The sequence below is a fragment of the Bos grunniens genome, chromosome X (genome assembly GCF_055505025.1).
Source record: "Bos grunniens cultivar Pamir isolate PY7600 chromosome X, Bosgru_T2T1.0, whole genome shotgun sequence".
Classification (NCBI taxonomy): Eukaryota; Metazoa; Chordata; class Mammalia; order Artiodactyla; family Bovidae; genus Bos; species Bos grunniens.
Window position 1 is genome coordinate 106,539,276 of NC_141194.1, and position 21,083 is coordinate 106,560,358.

The 21,083-nt window shown below is 47.6% G+C and overlaps 1 protein-coding gene across 14 annotated transcripts; it reads right to left on the minus strand.

Moving 5' to 3' along the window:
• Positions 1-1,953: 1,953 nt before the first annotated feature.
• ZNF275 (zinc finger protein 275) lies at positions 1,954-20,161 on the minus strand. Of its 14 annotated transcripts, none has more exons than XR_015159069.1 (5): positions 19,984-20,140; positions 9,125-9,232; positions 8,242-8,326; positions 7,846-7,946; positions 1,954-5,059 (listed from the first exon to the last, which is right to left on the minus strand). XR_015159069.1 is itself a non-coding variant. In XM_086388127.1 (4 exons), exon 4 carries the CDS (start codon positions 7,918-7,920, stop codon positions 6,790-6,792), a length of 1,131 nt encoding a protein of 376 aa, XP_086244253.1. In that variant the 5' UTR covers positions 7,921-7,946; positions 8,242-8,326; positions 9,125-9,232; positions 19,803-20,161; the 3' UTR covers positions 1,954-6,789. The 14 variants fall into 14 exon arrangements, 7 of the variants coding, with proteins under 7 accessions (XP_086244253.1, XP_086244251.1, XP_086244256.1 ...); XR_015159067.1 differs by having other exon boundaries at positions 9,125-9,272; positions 19,803-20,113; XR_015159068.1 differs by having other exon boundaries at positions 3,287-5,059; positions 9,125-9,272; positions 19,984-20,128.
• Between the last annotated feature and the right edge of the window lie 922 nt (positions 20,162-21,083).

The window sequence follows — 21,083 nt, forward strand, 5'->3', positions numbered from 1 at the left end:
CTAGTGGGCTAGGAGACTAGGAGACTCTTGGGACTAGTCTGCATTTTAGCAGAAGCACTCCCTTTCTACTTACACACTTGCTATTGACTGAAGGTCTGTGTCTCTTCCAAATTCATACACTGAAATCCTAACCCTCAATGAGATGGGATCAATAGGTGGGGTCTTCTAGGCCAGGAAGGTCGGAGAAGGCAGTGGCACCCCACTCCAGTAAGCCTGCCTGGAAAATCCCATGGACAGAGGAGCCTGGTCGGCTGCAGTCCATGGAATCGCTGAGGGTCGGACACGACTGAGCGACTTCACTTTCACTTTTCACTTTCACACACTGGAGAAGGAAATGGCAGCCCACTCCAGTGTTCTTGCCTGGAGAATCCCAGGGATGGGGGAGCCTGGTGGGCTGCCGTCTATGGGGTCACACAGAGTCGGACACGACTTAAGTGACTTAGCAGCAGCAGCAGCAGGCCAGGAAGGTGGAGTCCCCATGAATGGAATTAGTGACCTTATAAAAGAGACCCCAGAAAGCTCCCCCACTGTTTTCAACATGGGAGGACACAGCCACATATGCATGAGGAAGCAGGTCCTCACTGGATACTAGCTCCGCCAGCCATAATTTGGACTTCCCATGCTCCGGGAACTGTGAGCAATCAACGTCTGTTGAGAAGCCACCTAGTTCATGGTATTTTTATGAAAGCAGCCTGAATGGACTAAGACAATGCCAGTGGCCCCTCTCAGGTGGTATGTGAGCTGGGCAGAAGTAGACTGGGACAGAGGGCCGTGGGTGTGAGCCTCCTTAGCAATGAGGGAGGCTCGGATGCTGGCCCATGAGGTGGGGGTCTGGGGTCAATGAACTCTCAGGTAAGACTTCTGGGAGGACTCAGAGGAGGGTGGTGTTGAGAGAAGCTCCAGGGCTCCGGAAGGCAGAGGCACTAAGAGAGGAGCAGAGATGAACACTCTCCATCCCCTACTGGAGGCCCATAGGACACCAAGATAAAAGCCCCAGCTTGTCCCCTCTCCCCGGGCCCATTCTTAACAAGTGGACCTGTGGCCTTGACTTTTGCACAAGGCAGCTTGCCTGAACAGAGCTTGCACATGTATGAAGGGAAAAGAGGTGAAATTCTTGGTGGCAAGCACATCATGATACCAGCAAAGCAAGTGAGTGGTTCAAGCAGAGATGGCTGGGCTCTTGGTTAGGTGAGGCAGTATCACACCTGCTGCCTGGAAGTTGCATTTGGGTAGAGTAATTGACAGGACCTGGGGGAAAGAAGACATAGGCCTTGCCTGTGCACCTCCAGGGAGGCAAGGTTGGTAGGTGGAGTCATGCTCCTTTCCAAAATGCAGCTCTCTCCTATTGGGGCACATTGTGGCCTGGAAGGGGCCGACCCATGCACTTCTTGGAGCCCATTTTTCACTTGGCCTTCCAGAATGGGGCAGCTGACTCCAAGGCTGAGCTCTGTTTGCATTTCAGAGGGTCAGGGAACCAGCAGCCTGTCCTCGTTGCCTGCCTTTTCTGAGGCAACAGACACTACAGACGGGGCCAGCCACTGACCACCAAGAAGACTGACCTCCCTGCTCCTGCTCCTATGCAGCCCACAGAGGCTGGACAATTCTTAAGTCTCAGAAGCCCCTTCTGTCACCCCACTTCTGATTCCTAGCTGGAGAAGCTAAGGGGAAAGCTGGTCTTCCACTTCCACCTGGAATTTAGACCCAGGGGAGAACCTCAGCTATGGTGAAGGGAGGCACCTGGCTGAATGACAGGCCCCTTCTGCCAAGGGACAGCTCGAACTTCCAGGAAGACCAACTCTCTGTCTCCAGGGAACCCCGCTTCTCCTCTAGGCATCCAGCAGGCAGTTGCAGGGCATGGGGCGAGGCAAGACAGGGGCTGGAAGTCCAGGATGTGGAGAAAAAATGGAAGAACTGATAAACCAAGCTTTGACGAAATAAGTCAAGGACAACCAATGCCATTTAACATATATTTATTGAAATCTACTCAATGCAAGGCACTGTGCTAGATCTGGAAGGGGAATCAGACAAGAAGGGCCACCCCTGTCTTCTAAGAGCTCACAATCTAACGGGTTGGGGAGGGCGGGGAGAGCAAAGCGCTAGTGCAAGGCTGATTATAGTAACTGCTGTAAAACAGACAAGTTAAGGAGACTGGGGAAGAATGAGAAAAAAGAGCCAACAACCAAAACATGAACTGGGGCAGGGCATAACGGTTCTCAGATCTGCAAGTAACACTGAACGCCATGTTTGTTTAAAGAGACCATTTCTACTTTAGAAAATAACCACCCGAACAGATGCAATGAGAACTACACATTGTAAGTATATTAGTTATCCAGAAGTTATCAGTTTCCCAATATGACAATTGGAAAGTAGCTGGAAGTAACTAGACACTTCCAAAATCAAGAATAGGGTGAGCAGTGACTTAACTCATTTCCTGGGGTAAACATGGGGTCAGGAAAGAACAATGCCCAGACAGAAAAATCATTGGTCAAACTCACTGAGACTGGGAGGCATAGATTTGTATCCATGTTAGCAAACAGAATACCACATTGAAAAGAGGTGTTTAGAACAGTCAGGTGGGGCTTGGTCTGGGGACAAGGCCTGGGTAGGACATGAGGAAAGCCAACCATGTGATTCTTCTCAGGAAGTGGACAAATGGGGAAATGCAATTGCTCTTGACAGACTGTAAAAAGCAGAGGCCTACTCAAGCTGGCTCAGGTCAAGGGGGTCTACGGCAGGGACACAAGTGGACCAGGGCAGTCGCCAGAGATCCCAGAAGGGAACTGCCAGGCTCCCTTGCAGTGCTGGGGTCAAGGCCTCTCTGAGGGTGCCCAGGAGGAGTCCATAGATCTTCAAGTTGGTGCTGCCCATCAGGGCAACTCCCCTAAATCCCAGGTGGCTCCCTCTTCCTTCCAGCACAAACTAGAAACTTCTCTGTTTTCTTATTTATACTTCACAGAGAACCCTAAAGATCTGGTCCATGTCTCCAGCTCTGTCGACCAATTACTGCCTGTGAGTCAAGTGTTCAGTTCTGGTTGAATGAACATGACCTTGACTGGGTGGAGGTCACATAACAGACAACAGGGCACAGCCCCGGGAATGTGGAATGCAACCCCACATGACAGAGATGCCCACCAGGACAGAGTGGGGCTCATTTTGGAAACTGGAGAGTGGGTATGACACAACTAATCCACACAGTTCATCTTATTAAGCAGCAGAAGTGGTAAACAGTTACTTTCTTCTGAAAATTTCAGCAAGTATTCAAAACTTTAATAAAAGTGATGGAAGGTTTTTTTTTTTCAGAATATAAGAAAAGGACCCATTTTGAAGGACAGCTGGCATTCTACATAATCAACCTGCTCTCCATTTGCCTTGCAAAAGGAATACATGTGATTAGAAAGAAAAATGAAATGAGGTAGATACATAAATGCATAGACAAGCACACACGACAGCAAGTCTGATCACATTTTGCATCTGATGTAGCAGTAGACCTAGAGAGTCCAAGGAAATCCACCCCCTCCCCCAGGGACCCGAGGCAAACACTGAACTTGGTGCGACTACAGGACACACGTTAAAGCCACAGAGAGAGCATGGACTTCACCCGCAAACACAGTGACAGAAAAGATGTGTTCACTCCGGCGGACGGTCTGTTCAAGAGAAAATCATAGAACTGAGAATGGAACAAAGGAAAGGAGGGCATGACAAGGTGCCAAGGTGCCAAGGTGCCAGGTCCTGGCTGGGGACAAGTGGAGTGGTGTCGACGATACTAAGTTCTGAGTTAATACTGCATCTAGATCCTTCCTAAAACCCAGGCAAGACATGGCAGGCTACTTTCAGGTTGCAATGCCAGACTTGCCCCTATGGATGCCAACATTCGTTACCAAATGACAGTTGCAGCAAATACGTCATTAATAGCTTGAAAAGAGAAAACTGATGAGACAGGAAGTAGTGATTTCAGACATAGATTTACACCTACTGCAAGAACTGAGGCCCCCTAGCAGAAAGAATCGCTATGTAACAAGAGCTGTCAGCTTTTCTCCAGCCCCGGGGGTCAGGATGGAGATGTTGCAGAGAGCCACTGGTGTGACCTGGGGGAGCCATTCCAGAGTACCTCTGGCTAAGGTCACAAGGGTCACTGTGGGACCCTGCTTCCCAGCCCCGGTGGGCCTGTCAGAAGAGTGCCCTTCCTTGGCAGGCTCTCAAGCTCCCCCTCTACCCCAGGCACAGCTGCTGAGAAGTCACGCTACAGGGGCCAGGTTCTTGGCTAGCCCTTGCTGCTGTTCCTCCTGGGGGAGGCTGCTGAAAGTGAGAGCCCAGTTCCAGGATGACCAATTTCTATTTCTATGCCACATGGGCTGTCGTCAGAAGGGCATCATTGCCCTCTGAACCCTTGTTTTAACTGCCCCTCTTGGGCAAGGCTGTGGCAAGTCACAGCCCGGGCCTGGTGTAGCCATCAGAGGGGCAGGGTTGTCTCCAAGCCTTTGTTCTGTCACCCCCTCACAGATGTGGACGCAGGAGGTGACATCAGAACAGACAGGTGAATTTCCTCCTAGTCATCAAAAGTGGAAGCCACCAAACTGCTGACCTCTTTCTAGTTCCAGAATCACTCTCTAGGAAGAGGATACCATCCACGTGACAGCCATCAGTCGGTTGAGTCTTCGTGTTTGAGATGTCTGTTGGGTGGATCTGCTGCTCAGGCACTGAATCCACGCCGAGCCATGGCCAAGGCTCCCAGGAGCTGGAAGTTTGGCCAGCTGCTGCCAAGACCAAGTTTGGACCGTCCCATTGATCCTGACCCATAAGTGAGGTCCCGCCCCACTGCTGAGGCCAGGGCTATGCTGAGGAACAGTCAAGAGTGTTCTGGCCAATCCAAGATGGAAATTCCTCTTGAGTGCCTGGGTGGCCAGGTTGGATAGTCAAGTACTGCCCACATATGTGCAGAGTCTTCATCTTGGATGAGGAGTGAGCCTGCATCTCTGGCCCATTTCCATCCAGCCTGCCCACCTGGACATCCACCTTCTGGTGGGGCAGGACTTTCAACTTTTCATTTGTAATTCAATATCTAGAAGAGAATATTATCATCTCTAACTACTGAAGCAATGGAAGTTACGATTTAACTGACAACAATGAACGCTTGGATATGTAAAAATCAAAAGCTTGCAAAACAAAAATGTAATAAAACTGCTACAAAGAGCAAAGCAATAAAACTGGCAAAGAAATCATCACAATTGATATAGAAAGAACTGCTGTATAATGTCAATATATTCAAAGATAACTTGATAACTGGTCAAAGGAGATGCACATACGATCTGCATGCGAGCAAACGGAAACAGTATTTTAAGCCATCATGTGAGAGAAAGAAGATGAGACTAGGAGTCAGGAGCCCTGGGTCTATCCCCAGTTCAGATACCAGTGAGTCACAGAACAACAGCAATAACCATGGAGGTGATGGCAGATGACTTCACTGAGTGTGTACCTCTGTGCCAGGTGAGGCATCTCGGTCCTTGCGATAACCTTAAGAGGTAGTCCTGTGATCATCCTCGTTTTATAGAGGTGGAAATGGAGGATTGGAGAAGTACCATCTAGGCCCCATATCAGGAGAGGCTATTGTTCCTCAAAAGGAGGCATCACCTTATGCTTAAGTCCTTGGGATGTCATTGTTATCATGTTGATCTTCTCTCAAATACTTGATTTTAATAGTCCTGCTTGAGGATGAGACCCATTAGCCTGAAATAAACTCCAGTCGATGCTAGTTTTGGATATGCATGGAAGTCACCAGGTTGAATTGGTTTAAGAAAAAAGGATACAAAAGAAATGTAACTCAGATTCAGTACTTCTTCTTAAGAGTATGAGCTCACAATGACAAGTTTTTAATGCTTTAAAAAAGCCTTTTAAAGTTCATTTAAAAAGGAACACCTTAAGTGGGTGCATTGTAGAACTATAGGACAAATTAAAAAAGGACAACCATCATTCTAATGTTACGTGAACAGGTACTTATGGCTTGTGGGAGGTGATTTCTAGTGAGAGCCTTGTGCAGGGATTGTCACAGTGCTACGTGGCACACAGCTCATACAGATGGAAGCCACTGGATGGGCTTTGAAAATAATGACTCCAAAGGGGCTCTGAGGTTGGTGAAGATAGTGTGGTTAGAAATGCATAGGAAGAATTAGAATAAAATGATCTCATGGAGCAGAGTCAGGCAAAAAAGGAATACTTTCTAAATTAATATATTATATATAACATGTGATTTATAATAGGTATGCATAACTAAATTAATAAATTAAATATTATAAGACATTTGATTATTCTATTTACAACCCTAAAAATTTATAAATTCAAGTAGGCCAAAAACTTTGGGGTGATTGCTCTGTTAGGGAAAGTTGGGATTCACAATCTACAGATGCTGTCATTGAATAGCTCTGGGTCTCCCTTTCCCTGAAGGGGGAGCTTGGAGGAAAACAAGCATCTCCATCCAGCTCCACTTCCCACATCCAGATTTCTCTTCTCTCATTCTCCGATTCAAGACCTGTGGGTTTAAATACCTTGAAGGTACTCGAGGCCAGTTGAACCAGCCAAAATCAATCAAAATGGTAAAAGCTACTCTCGATAGGCAAAATGGGAAACATAGACACTTTATAAATTGCTGGTGGTAGTATAAATTGATTTCAACCTTTCTGAAGAGAAAATATATAAGCATTACAAAACTGTTCATCTCCTTTGACTCTGCCCTCCCCCTCTAGGGACCTGGCCCCAGCGGGAATCCGCTGCCAGCTGTGGGGCTGTGAGCCTCGCCTACTCGTGGTGGGTTGGCTGATGCTTCTGCAGTGCCGACCGCCTCTTGAACACGCGGCCACACTCGCTGCACTCACAGCGTCTTGTTCCACTGTGGGTCCTCCGATGGCGACTCAGGCCGGAGCTCCGGCGGAAGGCCTTCCCGCATTTGTCGCATTCATAGGGTTTCAGTCCGCTATGGATGCGCCGGTGTTTGATCAGGTCAGAAGGCCCCCGGAAGGCCTTGCCACAGTCGCCACAGGCGTAAGGCCGCTCCCCAGTGTGGATGCGCTGGTGCTCTAGGAGGCTGGAGCTCTGCCTGAAGGCTTTGCCGCACTGGCCACACTCGTACGGCTTCTCGCCAGTGTGGATCCGCCGATGCTTGGTGAGCTCCGAGCTCCTCCGGAAGAGCTTGCCACAGTGGGGGCAACCGTAGGGCTTTGCTCCGCTGTGGATGCGCTGGTGCTCGGCCAGGCCATTGACTCCTCGGAAGGACTTGCCGCAGTCGTCGCAGTCGAAGGGCAGGTGGCCGGTGTGTATCCGCTGGTGCTTGAGAAGTTCCTGGCGATCCAGGAAATCCCTGCTACATGTCTTACAGGCGAAGGGCTTCTCTGAAGTGTGCAGCTTCTGATGGCGGAAGAGGTGGGTATTTACCTTGAAGGAGCGGCCGCATTCCTCACAGTCAAAGGGCTTCTCTCGGCTGTGGACGCGCAGATGCTGACTGAGGCCCGCATTCTTCTTGAACCTTTTCCCGCATTCTTCACACTCGAAGGGTTTTGCCTCCTTTTCCATTTGCTCCCTATTCTCCACGGCCCCGTCGAGAACCCAGCTAGGGCCCGGCTGGGGCTCTGCAGCCACATGGCTCTTCCTGTGCTCATTTAACTCAGTCACCCCATGAAAGACCTGCCCGCAATCGCTGCACTCCCAGCCCTTCTTCTCACTGTGAATTCGCTGGTGCTGCACCAGGAGGACCTTAAGCCGAAAGGTATCCCCACACTCTTTACATGCAAAGTGATGCTCTACAGGCAAATTCTGGGGGCTTCCTCCCTTCCCCCCCGAGTCCCCATTCTGTTTGACCTCAGGGCTGGGCTCACTGGCCCTCGGGGAGCTTGTGGAAGCCATCTCCTGTGACTGTGCATTTTCATCCATCATTGGCTGTTGGGTTGCCCAGATGCTTTCTGAAATGAAAACCATAAGACACTGCAGTCTCAAGAGGAGGAAGGAATAATCACAGCAAAACGAGTGAGTGTCAACAATCACTTTGCTCCAGAGACAGCTGCTGACCAGTTGGCAGGAGGTCACCAACCAGAAATAAGGACAGTAGACAGAAAGGGCATAAGGGCCTGGTTGCTGGAAGCTCCCTCTCAAGGTGACTGAGGATCAAGCCACACCCCAAACATGTGGCTTCCTCCCCAAAGCTTCAGCTGGGCCTCCCCCATGATGCCCTGACATTTCTTCAATTTTTTTACTCACCTGAATGTTTAGCTCAATCCACGTTAGGGGATGGCTCTGACTTGCTCCAGGTGAGAGACCAAGGTGAGGGTCAAAACAGGAACTCCTTCTCATGGAAAAAGAAACAGGCAGTAGCAGCAGCCAGAGATGATATCAGGTTGGGGCCTTTGAAGGGGAAGCTTTCAATCCTCAAAGGCTGGAGTGGCTGTTCCCTTAGGCAAGTCATCCATTAATATCAAATGCCTTTCCCAATGGTCAGCTCCTTCCAGGGGCTGGATGAAGCAAGCTCTGGGTCTATCCACATAGAGCACCAGGTCGTCTTCCTGGGGGGTGGATCCTCCCTTTCCCCTGTCCACTCTCTTTAAGGTCTGCACACTGAACTTGGGGTCCTTCCATAACTATCAAAGCTGATCCCTGGCAGTCTCTCCTCCTAAGAAGCCTCCCCACCTCACACATGCAGCCCCTTGTGGTGCTAAGGAGCTTGCCATGTCAGCCTCTCTCAACACATATATACCTGTGGTGGATTCATTATGATATTTGGCAAAACTAATACAATTATGTAAAGTTTAAAAATAAAATAAAATTAAAAAAAAACAACAGTAAACTACAATAAAGTTCCCATACAATTTACATAATTTGTGGGTTAAAAAAGTATTTCATTATGGTGGCCAGTTTGTTCTAACTTCTTTATAAGCCGTTATGAGTTGGGAGGGATACCCGCTACTTTGACAGGTTGTGTGTAGCAGACCCTCTGTATTTCCTTACAGCCTATTCCCAGGGAGCATAAGCTGGAAGTTGGGCCTGTGTGGGACTAGACTGTCAGGTGTCCCCTTATCCCACTCCCAGCTCCGTAGGACCACGAAGCTGGTGGCAAATCTTGTGGAAGGGCTGGGGTCATCCTTACCCACAGATATCACGTTTCTTCAATATGCTGAGGTCCTCTGCTCAGGGTCCAGCTTCAATCACTCCGTTTGATGAGGTATTGTGCCACATTACCAAACGTCACTGAATCCTGAAAGAATTCCCAGGAACAATCTGTCTTTCCATCCATTCTAGAATGAGGCAAGGGCAATGTCAGTAACCCCAGGGATGAGAGGTGAGAGTCTAGAGTGAGTATACATGCGAACATGGAAATCTAAGTATAAGCCTCAAGAAGTCCTAGAAAGAGAACCTGACCATGTGCCAGGAGACCTGGGCTGTGGCCCTGGCTCCCATTGTCTTCCCAAGGGACGTTAGCTCAATCACTTTCGGGTACTGAAACTCAGCTCCCCAACTGGGATGATGGAAATTACAAACCCAGCAGGTATCAATTCCTTGGCAGACTCTGGGGAGAGAAGCAGAAAGAGGGAGGAAAGATAGCAGCTGGGGTTCAGGCCCAGTTGTGTGTTATGCTGGGGAAAGAAGCAGAGACCAATACTAGAATCAGGAAGCAGGGACAGATTCCCAAGCTAGGCTGAGGGAAGCACAGCTCATCTGAGCCTCAAGCACTCCAAGGGGGCATTGCCAGGACTTGGTTTCCCAGGAATGGTAAGGACTTGGGCAGGACTTGACTTCTTGGGTAAGGGCCAGACCCTGGGTATCAGGGGGAGCTAATGAAAGTGGAAAGAGCCACGAGTGACAGCAGCCCTGCCTCTGGGTCCCGTGGGATGAGACTGGTGATTTCCTTTTCACTTGTTTTAAATCTTGAGTCTTCTCTTGCACAGAGGTTGACTGACAAACTAGAACATGGACATACTAAGAAAACATATCCCAAATAGTGGGGAAACTGGGCTGGCAGAGAACTGATACAGGCAGCCCAGAGAGAATCCAGACAAGACAAATGAATGTTAGCCCAGGCACAGAGAGAAGACAAACTCAGACTGAAAGCCAGTGGCAGGAATATTGGCTCTCAGAGACAGGTCGGCCATAGGCCTCCTAGCAGTAGGCCTTGGAGAGTTTCATGCTCACACTGCACAGGAAGGCAGTGTTCCCCAAAAGAACATCAGAACAAATAACTGGGAAGTGAGAGATCTTTTTCAACTTTGTAGGGGCAACAAAGAAACAGAATGGGCTACTAAAGGGAAGGGAACAGGAGCAAGGGCTTCCTGACTAGCAGTAAGGCCCTCAAAAGTCCATACTCCACCACACCGAAACAATTCATCAGGTGACAGCTTGCAGAGAAGAACATTTCTGTGATATATTTGACAAAATGAAAAGTTGAACAATAGCTGGAAAAAGACACCTCAAAAAAAAAATATCTTCAAAGACTAAGTTGCTAAATAAAAGATCTGAACCACATGTGCAAGTTGCCTTTTTCTTTCAGATCCCACCACAGGTGTGTCTGCATCACAGACTGCCCACTTCAGTGAGTTCACAGAAACAGGAACCCAGTTTCTGTTCTGCTATCAAGTCAATTTGGTTCATAGTTAAATGAAGAGAAAGCATTTTTACACTAGCTCAAGGATTACAGAACCCAGGTACTCCAGAAATAGTTTTTCATAAAATTAGATGTTATATTAAAAGGGATGGACAGAGACTTCCACTTTTGGCCATGATGGAATAACAAGGAACAGATTTAATGTCTTATAAATAAATACAAAACTGGACAAAATAGATGTGAATCAACAGTTTAAGTATTGGACAGCAGACAGCACAGGATGATGATCCTTGAGAGAAGAGAAACAAATAATATAAGCTTTATCAGTGTCCTAGATACCTTCCGGAGGCAATTTCCAGATTTAGATTACAGGGAAAGGGGGACCAAACAGAGCTTGGTGGCTTTATTACCAACACAGACCAGAATTCAGGGAAGCTAAGGCAAAGCAGAGTTCCAGAAACGAGGGAGCTATGCAGAAAAAAGAGCTCAAAAAAATCTGCACAAGATTCCCCTTGAGTCTTTCCTGACCACTAAGCCATGCATGCATACAATAAAACTCACAAAGACTAGGAAAACAATGACCAGGAAGTTGTAAGTTGAATAATTCCTAAGACACACAAAGGTAGGGAGATATTCAGGGTCCAACCAACCAGAGTATAGTTCTTAGTGATCATCTGGGGTATTCAGTAGAGAATCAGAGAGGCCATGCTTTAGTAGCAGGACTGATTTATCCCTGGAGCCAGAGTGACCCTGGATCTGCTCTAGAAAAACATAAAAATAGGGCTTGAAGGGATGAAACTATTCCATAAGCAACTACCTCCAAAAACAAAGTCTAACTCTTTTCACAGTGAAACAACAAAATCCAGACATTCAACAACATAATCTCTACAATGTTCAACATCCAATAAATAATTAAGTAAATGCCAAGAAGCAGGGAAAAAATGTGACTCATGGAAAGGAAAATAGAAACACCCAGAAATGATCGCTGACAGACAAGGATAACAGCTAGTTTAACAATGTATAACTATTTAAAGAAAAACAGGAACATAATGAAAGAAATGGATGATAAAAACAAAAACTGAATGGGACTTACTGAGGTGAAAATTGTAACATTTAAAATGAAAATTTCACTGGATGTGCTTAACAGCAGATTAGATGCAGCCTTCTCCCCCTGCCCCAAAGGATTAGGAAATCTGAAGACCTAGCAATAAAAATTATCCCAAATGAAGATCAGAAAGAAAAAAATATTTAACAGTGTTTCATTGACTTGGAGATAACAAAAAGTGGTCTAACACACATATAATTGGAATCTGAGAAGATGAGGAAAAGCAGGGGCGGATAAAAGTATAATTGAAGAAATAATGGTTAAAATTTATTATTTTCTAAATTGGATAAAACCTATATCCAAGAAGCCCAATCACCCCCTAGCAAGACTAAACAAACACACAAAAAACAAAACCAGAAAAAAACCCCACACTTGTACACTAAGACACATCATAATCATATCGCTGAAAACTAGTGATAAAGAAAAAATCTTAAAGTAGCCAGAGAATAAAAGATGTTGTATACAAAGGAGCAAAGATAATAACTGCTGACTTCTTATCAGAAAATGTGCAAGCCAGAAAACAACTTCATGACATTTTTAAAGTGCTAAAGGGAAAAAAAAAAACATGTCAACCAAGAATTTGATATTTAGGGAAAGTATCCTTCAAAAATGAAGGCAAAAAACAAGCTTTTTTAGACAAAGAAAAGCTGAAAGAATCTGTCACCAGCAGATCCACACAAGACGTATTTAAGAAAATTCTTCAGGTGAAGGAAATGGTACCAGATGGAAACTTGGATCACAAAGGAATGAAGAACACCAGGAACGTAAATATGTGCTGAAATATAGAACACTTTTACATCTTTAAGAGAAAGCTGAACATTTAGAGAAAAAAATAGTAAGGTAGTATGGAGTTTATAGGGCTTCCCTGGTGGCTCAGTCGTAAACGATCCACCTGCTAAAGCAGGAGACGCAGGTTCAATCCTTGGGTTGGGAGGATCCCTGGGTTGGGAGGATTCCCCTGGAGAAGGAAATGGCAATCCACCCCAGTATTCTTGCCTGGGAAATCCTATGGACAGAGGAGCCTGGCAGGCTACAATCTATGGGGTTGCAAAAGAGTTGGACACAACTTAGCAACTAAACAAAACCAACAATTGGGGTTTATAAGATATATAGAAATAAAATGTAAGACTGTGCTTTAGGAAGCCCTCCAAGCCTCTGATACATGGCAGTAGTGGAGATAAAATACAATTCTAAAAAAATAATCCAAAAGTAGGTTAAAAAAACAGATGAAAAAGAACAGTTAGGGCAAGCAGAAACAAACAGCAAGAGGCAAATGTAAACACAACCATATGGATAGTTAAGTTAAATATAAATGGACTAAACACACACCAATTAATTTGTAGAGACTATCAGATTGTATTTTTTTAAAAAAGAAACTCAAGTATGTGCTTGACGTCTACAAGAAATTTTAAAGTTAAAGACTTTAAATGTAAAGAGAGAGATAGGTTAAAAGTAAAAGGATGGAAAACAATACAGTATAACCAACATGAAGAGTGTCAGTAATCCCAATGTCATAAAAACAAGAGGGAGACCTTCCTGAAGAATCCTAGAACTCAGAGCAGGAAGAAAACTGGAGAGCTCAAGCATAAAATCAGTAGGTTGTAAGGGACAAGAAAAAAAACATAGGACAAAAGATAAATAAGTAAATGAAAAGGAAAAAAAAATCAACAGGTGGCCAATACAGCATGATACACAGCAGATTACAAAAATTTGAATCCTCCATCAAAGAAGATTATAGACAGACAGTAGCTGTTTATTAAAAAATCACAGACTGTAGAGGAAGGGGAAAGAACAGTATACATTTGCATTTTAAGGAAAAAAAGGAATAAACAGAGTGACTCACAGCTAATGAGCACATCGAGACTGCAATGTGCACCACCCTGGGGTAGAGTCCAGGTCTAGAAAGGTCTTCAGGTTTCTGTTTCTGTCATGAATGTTTAGTAACCAAGCTGCATTTCTTTAGTAACCAGAAAGGAACAACAATTTTAAAAGATTTCAGTAGACTTTGGGTAAGAAGGATGCTCAGCATATGAGAAGACAGGGCCAAGGCCAAGAAGACAAGAGGGAATAGTCCTTGAAGCTGGGCAATGTCCTGAGGTGCCCACACAGGCAAGCCACAACAGAGCAGGGCTGGCAGGAATGCGTGGGCAGTCCCAGAAAGCTTAGAGGCAGGTCCATGGGATTGTGAATTCCTGGGATCATCCCCCCAAACTATTAGCGATATGACAGGTGTGAGGGAAGGCTTCCTTTGGCTCCAAAGTCCACAGAAACTCTACTTCCATCTTGAAATGACTCCCCAGTGTGTGAGAGAAGCCCTAGGTGCCCAGCAGCCAAGCCTTCTGTAACCCACTGTCCCCTAGGCAGGGCTTCCTTCTTCCTGGCATACATTTGATATTTGGTTTGACCTTGGCTTCCAATACAAAATGAACCGGTCATTGATTATTTACATAGTTCATTCTAAAAAATTCACTTCTTATTGACATTGAGGTTTTGTTGTCAAATGGAATGAAGAGGAAAACATCTCACCTTCACCTTCTGAGCAAGATGGTCTGTTACAAGCCTTGCCTGACTACCCTCAGGCCAGAGACCTAAGGCCTTAACCCACTCCAAGGCCCTGGCTGAGCCCACCAGACCCATACGTCTCAGTCAGTCCTTCCAGACACTCAGTTTTCATCCCATCCTAAATATACCAAGGCAATAATCCCGAGAGCCTCTGAACCTGCCTCAAGTGGCTCCTTCGAAGAATTCGGGCCTCACTCAAGTGCCACCTCCTCCAAATGTCTTCACTCTCCAGCTCCATCACATACTTACAATACTTTTCACTACCTAAAACTTACCCTCTGAAATTGCTTGTTTTTACCTGATTCTCCCTGGGGAAAATGTCACCTCTCACAGGATAGGGCCCTTCTCTTTCTTGGCCAACCCCGAATCCCCAGCATTCAGGGGGCAGTAGCTCTTAGCACTCAGTGGACATGTGACACCCTGTGAGGGAGGGGTGAGTTACATAACTTTCATTAACAGAGCACCTACTATGCATTTGGCACTGTGCTTCTCCCTTCACAGGCTTCCCTAGTGGTGCACTGGTAAAGAATGCACATATCAATGCATGAGACGCAGGTTCAATCCCTGGGTCGGGAAGATCCCCTGGAGGAGGGCATGGCAACCCACTCCAGTATTCTTGCCTGGAGAATCCCATGGACAGAGGACCTGGCGGGCTACAGTCTGTGGGGTCACAAAGAATTGGACATGACTGAAGTGGCTGAGCACGTAGATACTTCTCCTTTAAATGTGCGAAGAGTCAGACACAACTGAGTGACTGCCTCCATTTTACCGAGAAGGAAGAAACGGATCTGAGGGGTGAACTAAATTGTCTAAGGTCTAGCTCCCAAGATTTGAGGCATTTTGAGCCACACCAGAGAAGAGAGAGAAGTAATCTGCCACAAAGTAATACCTAACACTGGGCCTTGTCCAAAGGCCAGGCTACTGTGTCATCAAAGCCTAATGGTATGTATGGGTTTAGGGGACTTGCTTTCAGTCCCATGCACAAAAGATACATACATCATTCTTTCATTCACAGTTTTTCCAAGCCATCCATGCTTAATTGAAAAGGTCCTCCTGAAAAGTTCCCATTTAATTGAGCAGATCCTACCAAAGTGTATTCACTTAATTGGCATGAAGTCCTGGAGATACAACCCCCAAGTGAATTGTTAATTATCTTCTCCAGTGTAGCAACAGGACTGGCCCTTCCTGTACCAGGCTTGCCCAGGGGACTTAACCCAACTGCACTTCAGATCACCACCCACAGTGACAAGAGACTATGGACACATGGAGACCGTGACAGACAGAGGCCATTTCAAAGGTGTCTATAAAAATGGGAGGGGAAAAGTGAGCCCTGCTTTCATAAAAGGAAGCTAAACTCTACATAATGAATCAGGTATATTGGGGAAAACGTTTACGAGACACAAAGGAAGATCATTTAAAAATGATCCACTGCAGTTAAAAATAGAATCATCATCAATCCTGAAAACAATCTGATAATTCAGAAGCTATGTCACCCAACCACTCCACTTTAAAATGGTGGAACTAATCTGGAAAAGAAGCTGGACTCCATGACACAGGTGTCTACTGCCTTCCAAAGGTGGACCTTGTGAAATCAAGGTCAAATCGATTCCAGGCACAATATGAAAACCATTGTCATGTACTCAATGGATACACAGGGAGATCCTGACCTTGAACATGAGGCACTTTCACTCACCATGGACAAGCATACCCAAATCTTATAAGTGCACTCCTTTGCCCAACCAGGAAAGAGAAGTTGGTAGAAAGACTTTGGGAAAACAAATCTTGGCCTTTTAATATAAACAATATTATCTTTCTTCTTTAAGCAAGATCTTTAGTGTAGTCTAACAACTCCATGCTCCCAGAGAATAAAGACTCTATCAGGTTGACTGCGGATTCTACCCTGGAGCTAGCCAAGTGCCACAGACTCTGCAGCTGCTTCACAGACACATTTCTGAAACATCATGCTTCCTAAAAACTGAGAGTTCATGTCAGTGAATAAAGGTTCCTGATATGTGCTTTAGACGGCAATGTAAATTTTAACCAACTTATTTAAATCCAATTTTCTGTATCCAATCAGAAATACTGAAAACCAAAACAATCATTTCACCCTGATTTGAAAGAACAGAAATTAACAGCTGAATTTAATGGAGCCAAAAGCCAACATTTGTCACAAAAGCAGGGAATACTTTAGTGTCTTCTGGTCACTTTGGAGCTCGGGACCCCTACTGAGGGTGTCTGGTTACTAGGAAAGGTCACTTCTGAGCCTAAGAGATCAGCAGTAGACTGATTTCATGGCACAAGTAGCCAGGGTGCCTCCTCAGCAGGTGCCAGCCTTCTCTGGGCAATGGGTGCAGGGGAGAGGGAGCAAAGCCACGCAAACTAGAACTGGCAGCTTCCAGAAACTTCAAAGAGGTGCCAGAAGCACCTGATCTCCTTGGAACATCTAGATAAGGACTGAAGCAGAATGTCCCCATACCCTAAAAGATAACAGGTGGCTCACAGTGTTCAATTCAGTTGTGGGCCACAGCAAAAATGCCCTAGAGGGAATATTTATAGATCACATGAGAGACTGCACTTTCTATCATCTAATTCAGATAGGTGCCTTCAGCTCCCTCTCCCATCACTAACCCTAACCCTAACCCTAAATCATCCTATTTATCACCTGGATTCCCAATTCTCCTTGCTGGATGTCTGTTCTCCCTTGAGTTGTGCTCTCAGATCAATAGAACTATATCTGGACAAAGATCGCCCAACAGCACTGGCTTCCAGAACCAAAATAATACTTCTCACCACCTTGCATCCCCATGGGGTCTTCTAACAGCATGGCCAGCTTTAAGGCCAGCAGACCTGGTCTATAAACATCCAGACTTACCCAAAAGAGACATACAGAGATGGCATCATGTCTCAGAAAAATTCTGAGCGATTACTCAGGCAGGTAAAGTCCTACCTGTTGGACTAAAATAATTTGGGAAGACAGAACTTGGGCACACCTTCTTGGAACGTGTCTTTTTGGGTCACAAGTGTTCAAAGGACAGGCTGTGAGACTGAATACACTGTTGAGACACCAATCCACCCAAGTCCGGCAATTCTGGGATGCCAAGGGCCTGAGCTCTCAACCTGTCGGGCCAGGCTGTGGCTACAACGCCCATTTGGGCTCACCTTGTACTGTGCACATGCACTGCTACTAGAAGTGAATCCTAAAGGGCCAACAGAGAGGGTGTCTCACCAGGAAAGTCTGTTTCTCTCGGGATGTTTGTGTCTGTGTGTGCCTTTTTCTGTGTGCGTGGGTGGGAGGCATCTGTCTCTGTCTTCCCCAGTTTTCCTCTCTTACTCTGCCTGGGCACCTGCCCCTCTCTATTTACGTTTCCATTTTCTTTGCCTTCTATAAAAAGCTAGAAGGTGGACCAGAAGGGGATTTTGTAGTGCTTGTTGTACTTAATTGAGGGAAGGTTTATGTTCCCATTTCCCCAAGAAAATGCATGCTATCTTACTGAAAATGAAAATAAATTGTAAGTATAGCTTCATTTAAGTTACACTGTCCTGGATATGAATGATTCTAAATGGGGATGGGGGATGCTGTGCAAATACCAAGGGGCCCTGGGCCAGTTGTGGAGCCCAAGCAAATTAGGGCCAGAGCTAGATGGGTGCGTTAGACCCTTGGCTTGGGGTGTGCTAATGACTCAAGGGGCAGAGTAGCAGGTGTAGGTGGGGACGAGAAATCTGCATTTTCAACCAGCACTCAGGAGACTGGGATGCAGACTTGTGCCTTGTTAACATTGAGCCCATCTAGAATCTGGAGGCTTCCTCACCTCCAGCACTCAGCAGACAGGTTTCTGGCCCATGAGCCTCTTGAATGGGATGCCACTCTCTGCTGACTGTCAGATTTCTGGGCAGGGAATTCACACTTTCTAGTGATTTTCTAGGAGAAGGCAATGGCACCCCACTCCAGTACTCCTGCCTGGAAAATCCCATGGATGGAGGAGCCTGGTAGGCTGCAGTCCATGGAGTCGCTAAGAGTCAGACACGACTGAGTGACTTCGCTTTCACTTTTCACTTTCATGCACTGGAGAAGGAAATGGCAACCCACTCCAGTGTTCCTGCCTGGAGAATCCCAGGGACAGTGGAGCCTGGTGGGCTGCCATCTATGGGGTCCCACAGAGTTGGACACGGCTGAAGTGACTTAGCAGCAGCAGCAGCAGCAGCAGTGATTTGCTAAGGGGTCTCTCACCCAAAGAAGGCTGAAAATCAGTGTTCAATAGAATTCTAAATGCAGATCCTAAGACATTTTGAGAGAATGTATTGGACTGCGCCAGGTACTGTGCAAGCTGCTTCGACTTAAAGGCCCAGTTGGGGAGGGAGGATGGGGGATGGGATGAGGCAGCATTAGCACCTAGAGGGAGTGCTGTTCTAGCAAGCCCATCTGAAATCCTTTGGTAAAAGAAAAATGTCAAGTCTGAGGTTGAAGAGGAAATATTTCACTGACCAAGGAGCCTAGAGGGGGCTGATGGCCCCGGGTTGGGCCAACGCTGGCTGGAGGGTGTCAATTGGAACAGGGTGGGACCTCTGGGAACAGGGCCAGTGGCGGGGGTGGGAGGCGGTGGTGGTGGTGGTGGTGAAAGGGACCATGGGCTTTCTGCCGCAGGCGACTGTGTTGTGAGGGAGGATGGAAAAAGACATGTAATTAATCAACCAAATATAGACTAGTTCAGTTCAATTCAGTTCAGTCGCTCAGTCGTGCCCGACTCTTTGCGACCCCCATGAATCGCAGCACGAGGCCTCCCTGTCCATCACTAACTCCCGGAGTTCACTCAAACTCATGTCCATCGAGTCGGTGAGGCCATCCAGCCATCTCATCCTCTGTCGTCCCCTTTTCCTCCTACCCCCAATCCCTCCCAGCATCAGGCAGCAAAGGAGTTTGGTGGTGGGCACTGGAGACTGAGATGTAGCCCGAGAAGGGCGACAGAAAAACCTCTTTTCAGATCCAGGGCCTTGGGCTCGTTTTCACCCAGCAAGGGCTGCCCCTCCCCCTCCCTCACAGCCCTTGGGCTGTAGGCTACCCCCTCACCCTCCCTGCCAAGCGGAGGCTCGACCCCTTCCTAAAAGGAAAAGAGGGACTCCGCCTGCAGGAACCGTCCCCAGTACAGCAGGAACTGTCCCCAGTACAGCGTCTCTGGCTGCTGTTCAACCTCTCCCCCAGATAGGGGGAAAAGCCCTTTAACACACACTCCCCCACACAACGCCCTCTTCCAGTCGGCCTTCTCCGCGCTTGGGGCGGGAGATCTCCCTCTTTTCATAGTGGCCGGTTCCCATCCCCTAGTGTCACCCCCAAAGCAGCGTAGGCCTCGGCACGTCCAGCGATTCCCGCCCCTAACCATCGCCCCCTGCCCGCCGCGGGAAGGCCTTCAGCCTCCTCATACCCACCATCTCGGACCCATGCCCCTCTCCAGCTGGCCCCAGGGCAGAGCAGCTTCCCGAGGCAACACAAACGCTCCTCCCCAACAAGGCTTGGCCGCCTTCTGCCCCCCCCCCCCGCCCCCGCACACTTTCTGGAACACTCACCCCAGTTCTGCACACTCTCCTGGGCCGCCCCCTGCACATCCTCCCGGGGCCCAAACGATCACCCGGGCCCCGCACATTCATCCGCGGTCCCCAGCACATCCTCTTGCGGCCCGCACGCTCATCCTGGCCTCGCGCACCCTCCCGGGCCCCGCGCACATCCTCTTAAGGCCCGCACGCTCACCCTAGCCTGGCGGCGGCCGACGCGCGGCCCTTGACGGAGCAGCGCTGGCGAGGCCCAGGCCTCGCGTGGCAGGAAGCGCCACGGAGCAGCTAGCGCACTGCTGAGCCTAGCAGCCCAGCGGCGCGTTTCCGGAGCCGCAGGCGCCGCCGTGGGTAGTGGGAGGGCGAGGCCCCGCCCCGACTTCGGCCCCGCCCGGGCCGCCGGTCCCGATTGGCCCGGAGAGGGGGCGGGACGGGAAGGGGGCGTGGCTAAGCCCGGGTTTAGGGTCAGGCCAGACCCCGGGGGAGCAGCAGCGCAGGCAAGAAGCTTCGGTGGAGGCAGGAGGCGTGGAATGAGAGTACTAATGAGTGAATGAATGAGTGAACTAGCGAATGAACTGACAAGCCTACGAAGGAGGGAACGAAGAAATGGACAGGACCCCTCCCTCTTGGGCGCCTTTAGAACGGGAATATGGGTGGGGGGGATGAGAAGGGAGGGCGAGGCAGAGCAAAGCCAGCCTCCACTGGAGGGATCAAAGTGGCTCACTCATTCATGCAAGGTTTCGTGAGCCCTAGCAATGCCACATACTGAGACTACAACTGTGAGTGAAACCAGGCTACATCCTTGCTATCAGGGGGGCGTGCATTCGGTTCCCAAGGGCTCCTGTGAATGTGTGTGTGCTTGGGTGTGTGTGTACGTGTGTGCCCATGTGCTGGAGTAAAGATGGAAGGGAAACACATTTGAGTAAATTTCAAAATAGCAGGTCATACTATGAAAAGAACAGGATTCTTGGATCAGGGGTGTTGCAAGTATTGACAGCTGCTTCCAGATGAATATCTGCCATTCAACAAAGATCTAAGAAGCTGCAGTGCTCTGCAGTGTTCTAAGCCCACCCATACTTTCTTGAAGATTCCTGTTTCATAAAGGTCATATAACAATAATAAACAAGGGTTAACAAACAACGCGTAAGAATAAGAACTGTGAAGAACATCATTTAGGGTGGTGTTTGGGAGTGGTGGGAGGGAAACTTCAGTGAGGCTATGGTTGATATGAGACTTGAATTACAAGAAGAACTCAGCGTGAAGGTTGTTGATAGGAAGAGCATCAAAAGGAACAGCAAG

Excerpts from the sequence above, each read along its gene's own strand:
- ZNF275 (XM_086388127.1), bottom strand. The coding sequence starts at position 7,920 with ATGATGGATGAAAATGCACAGTCACAGGAGATGGCTTCCACAAGCTCC.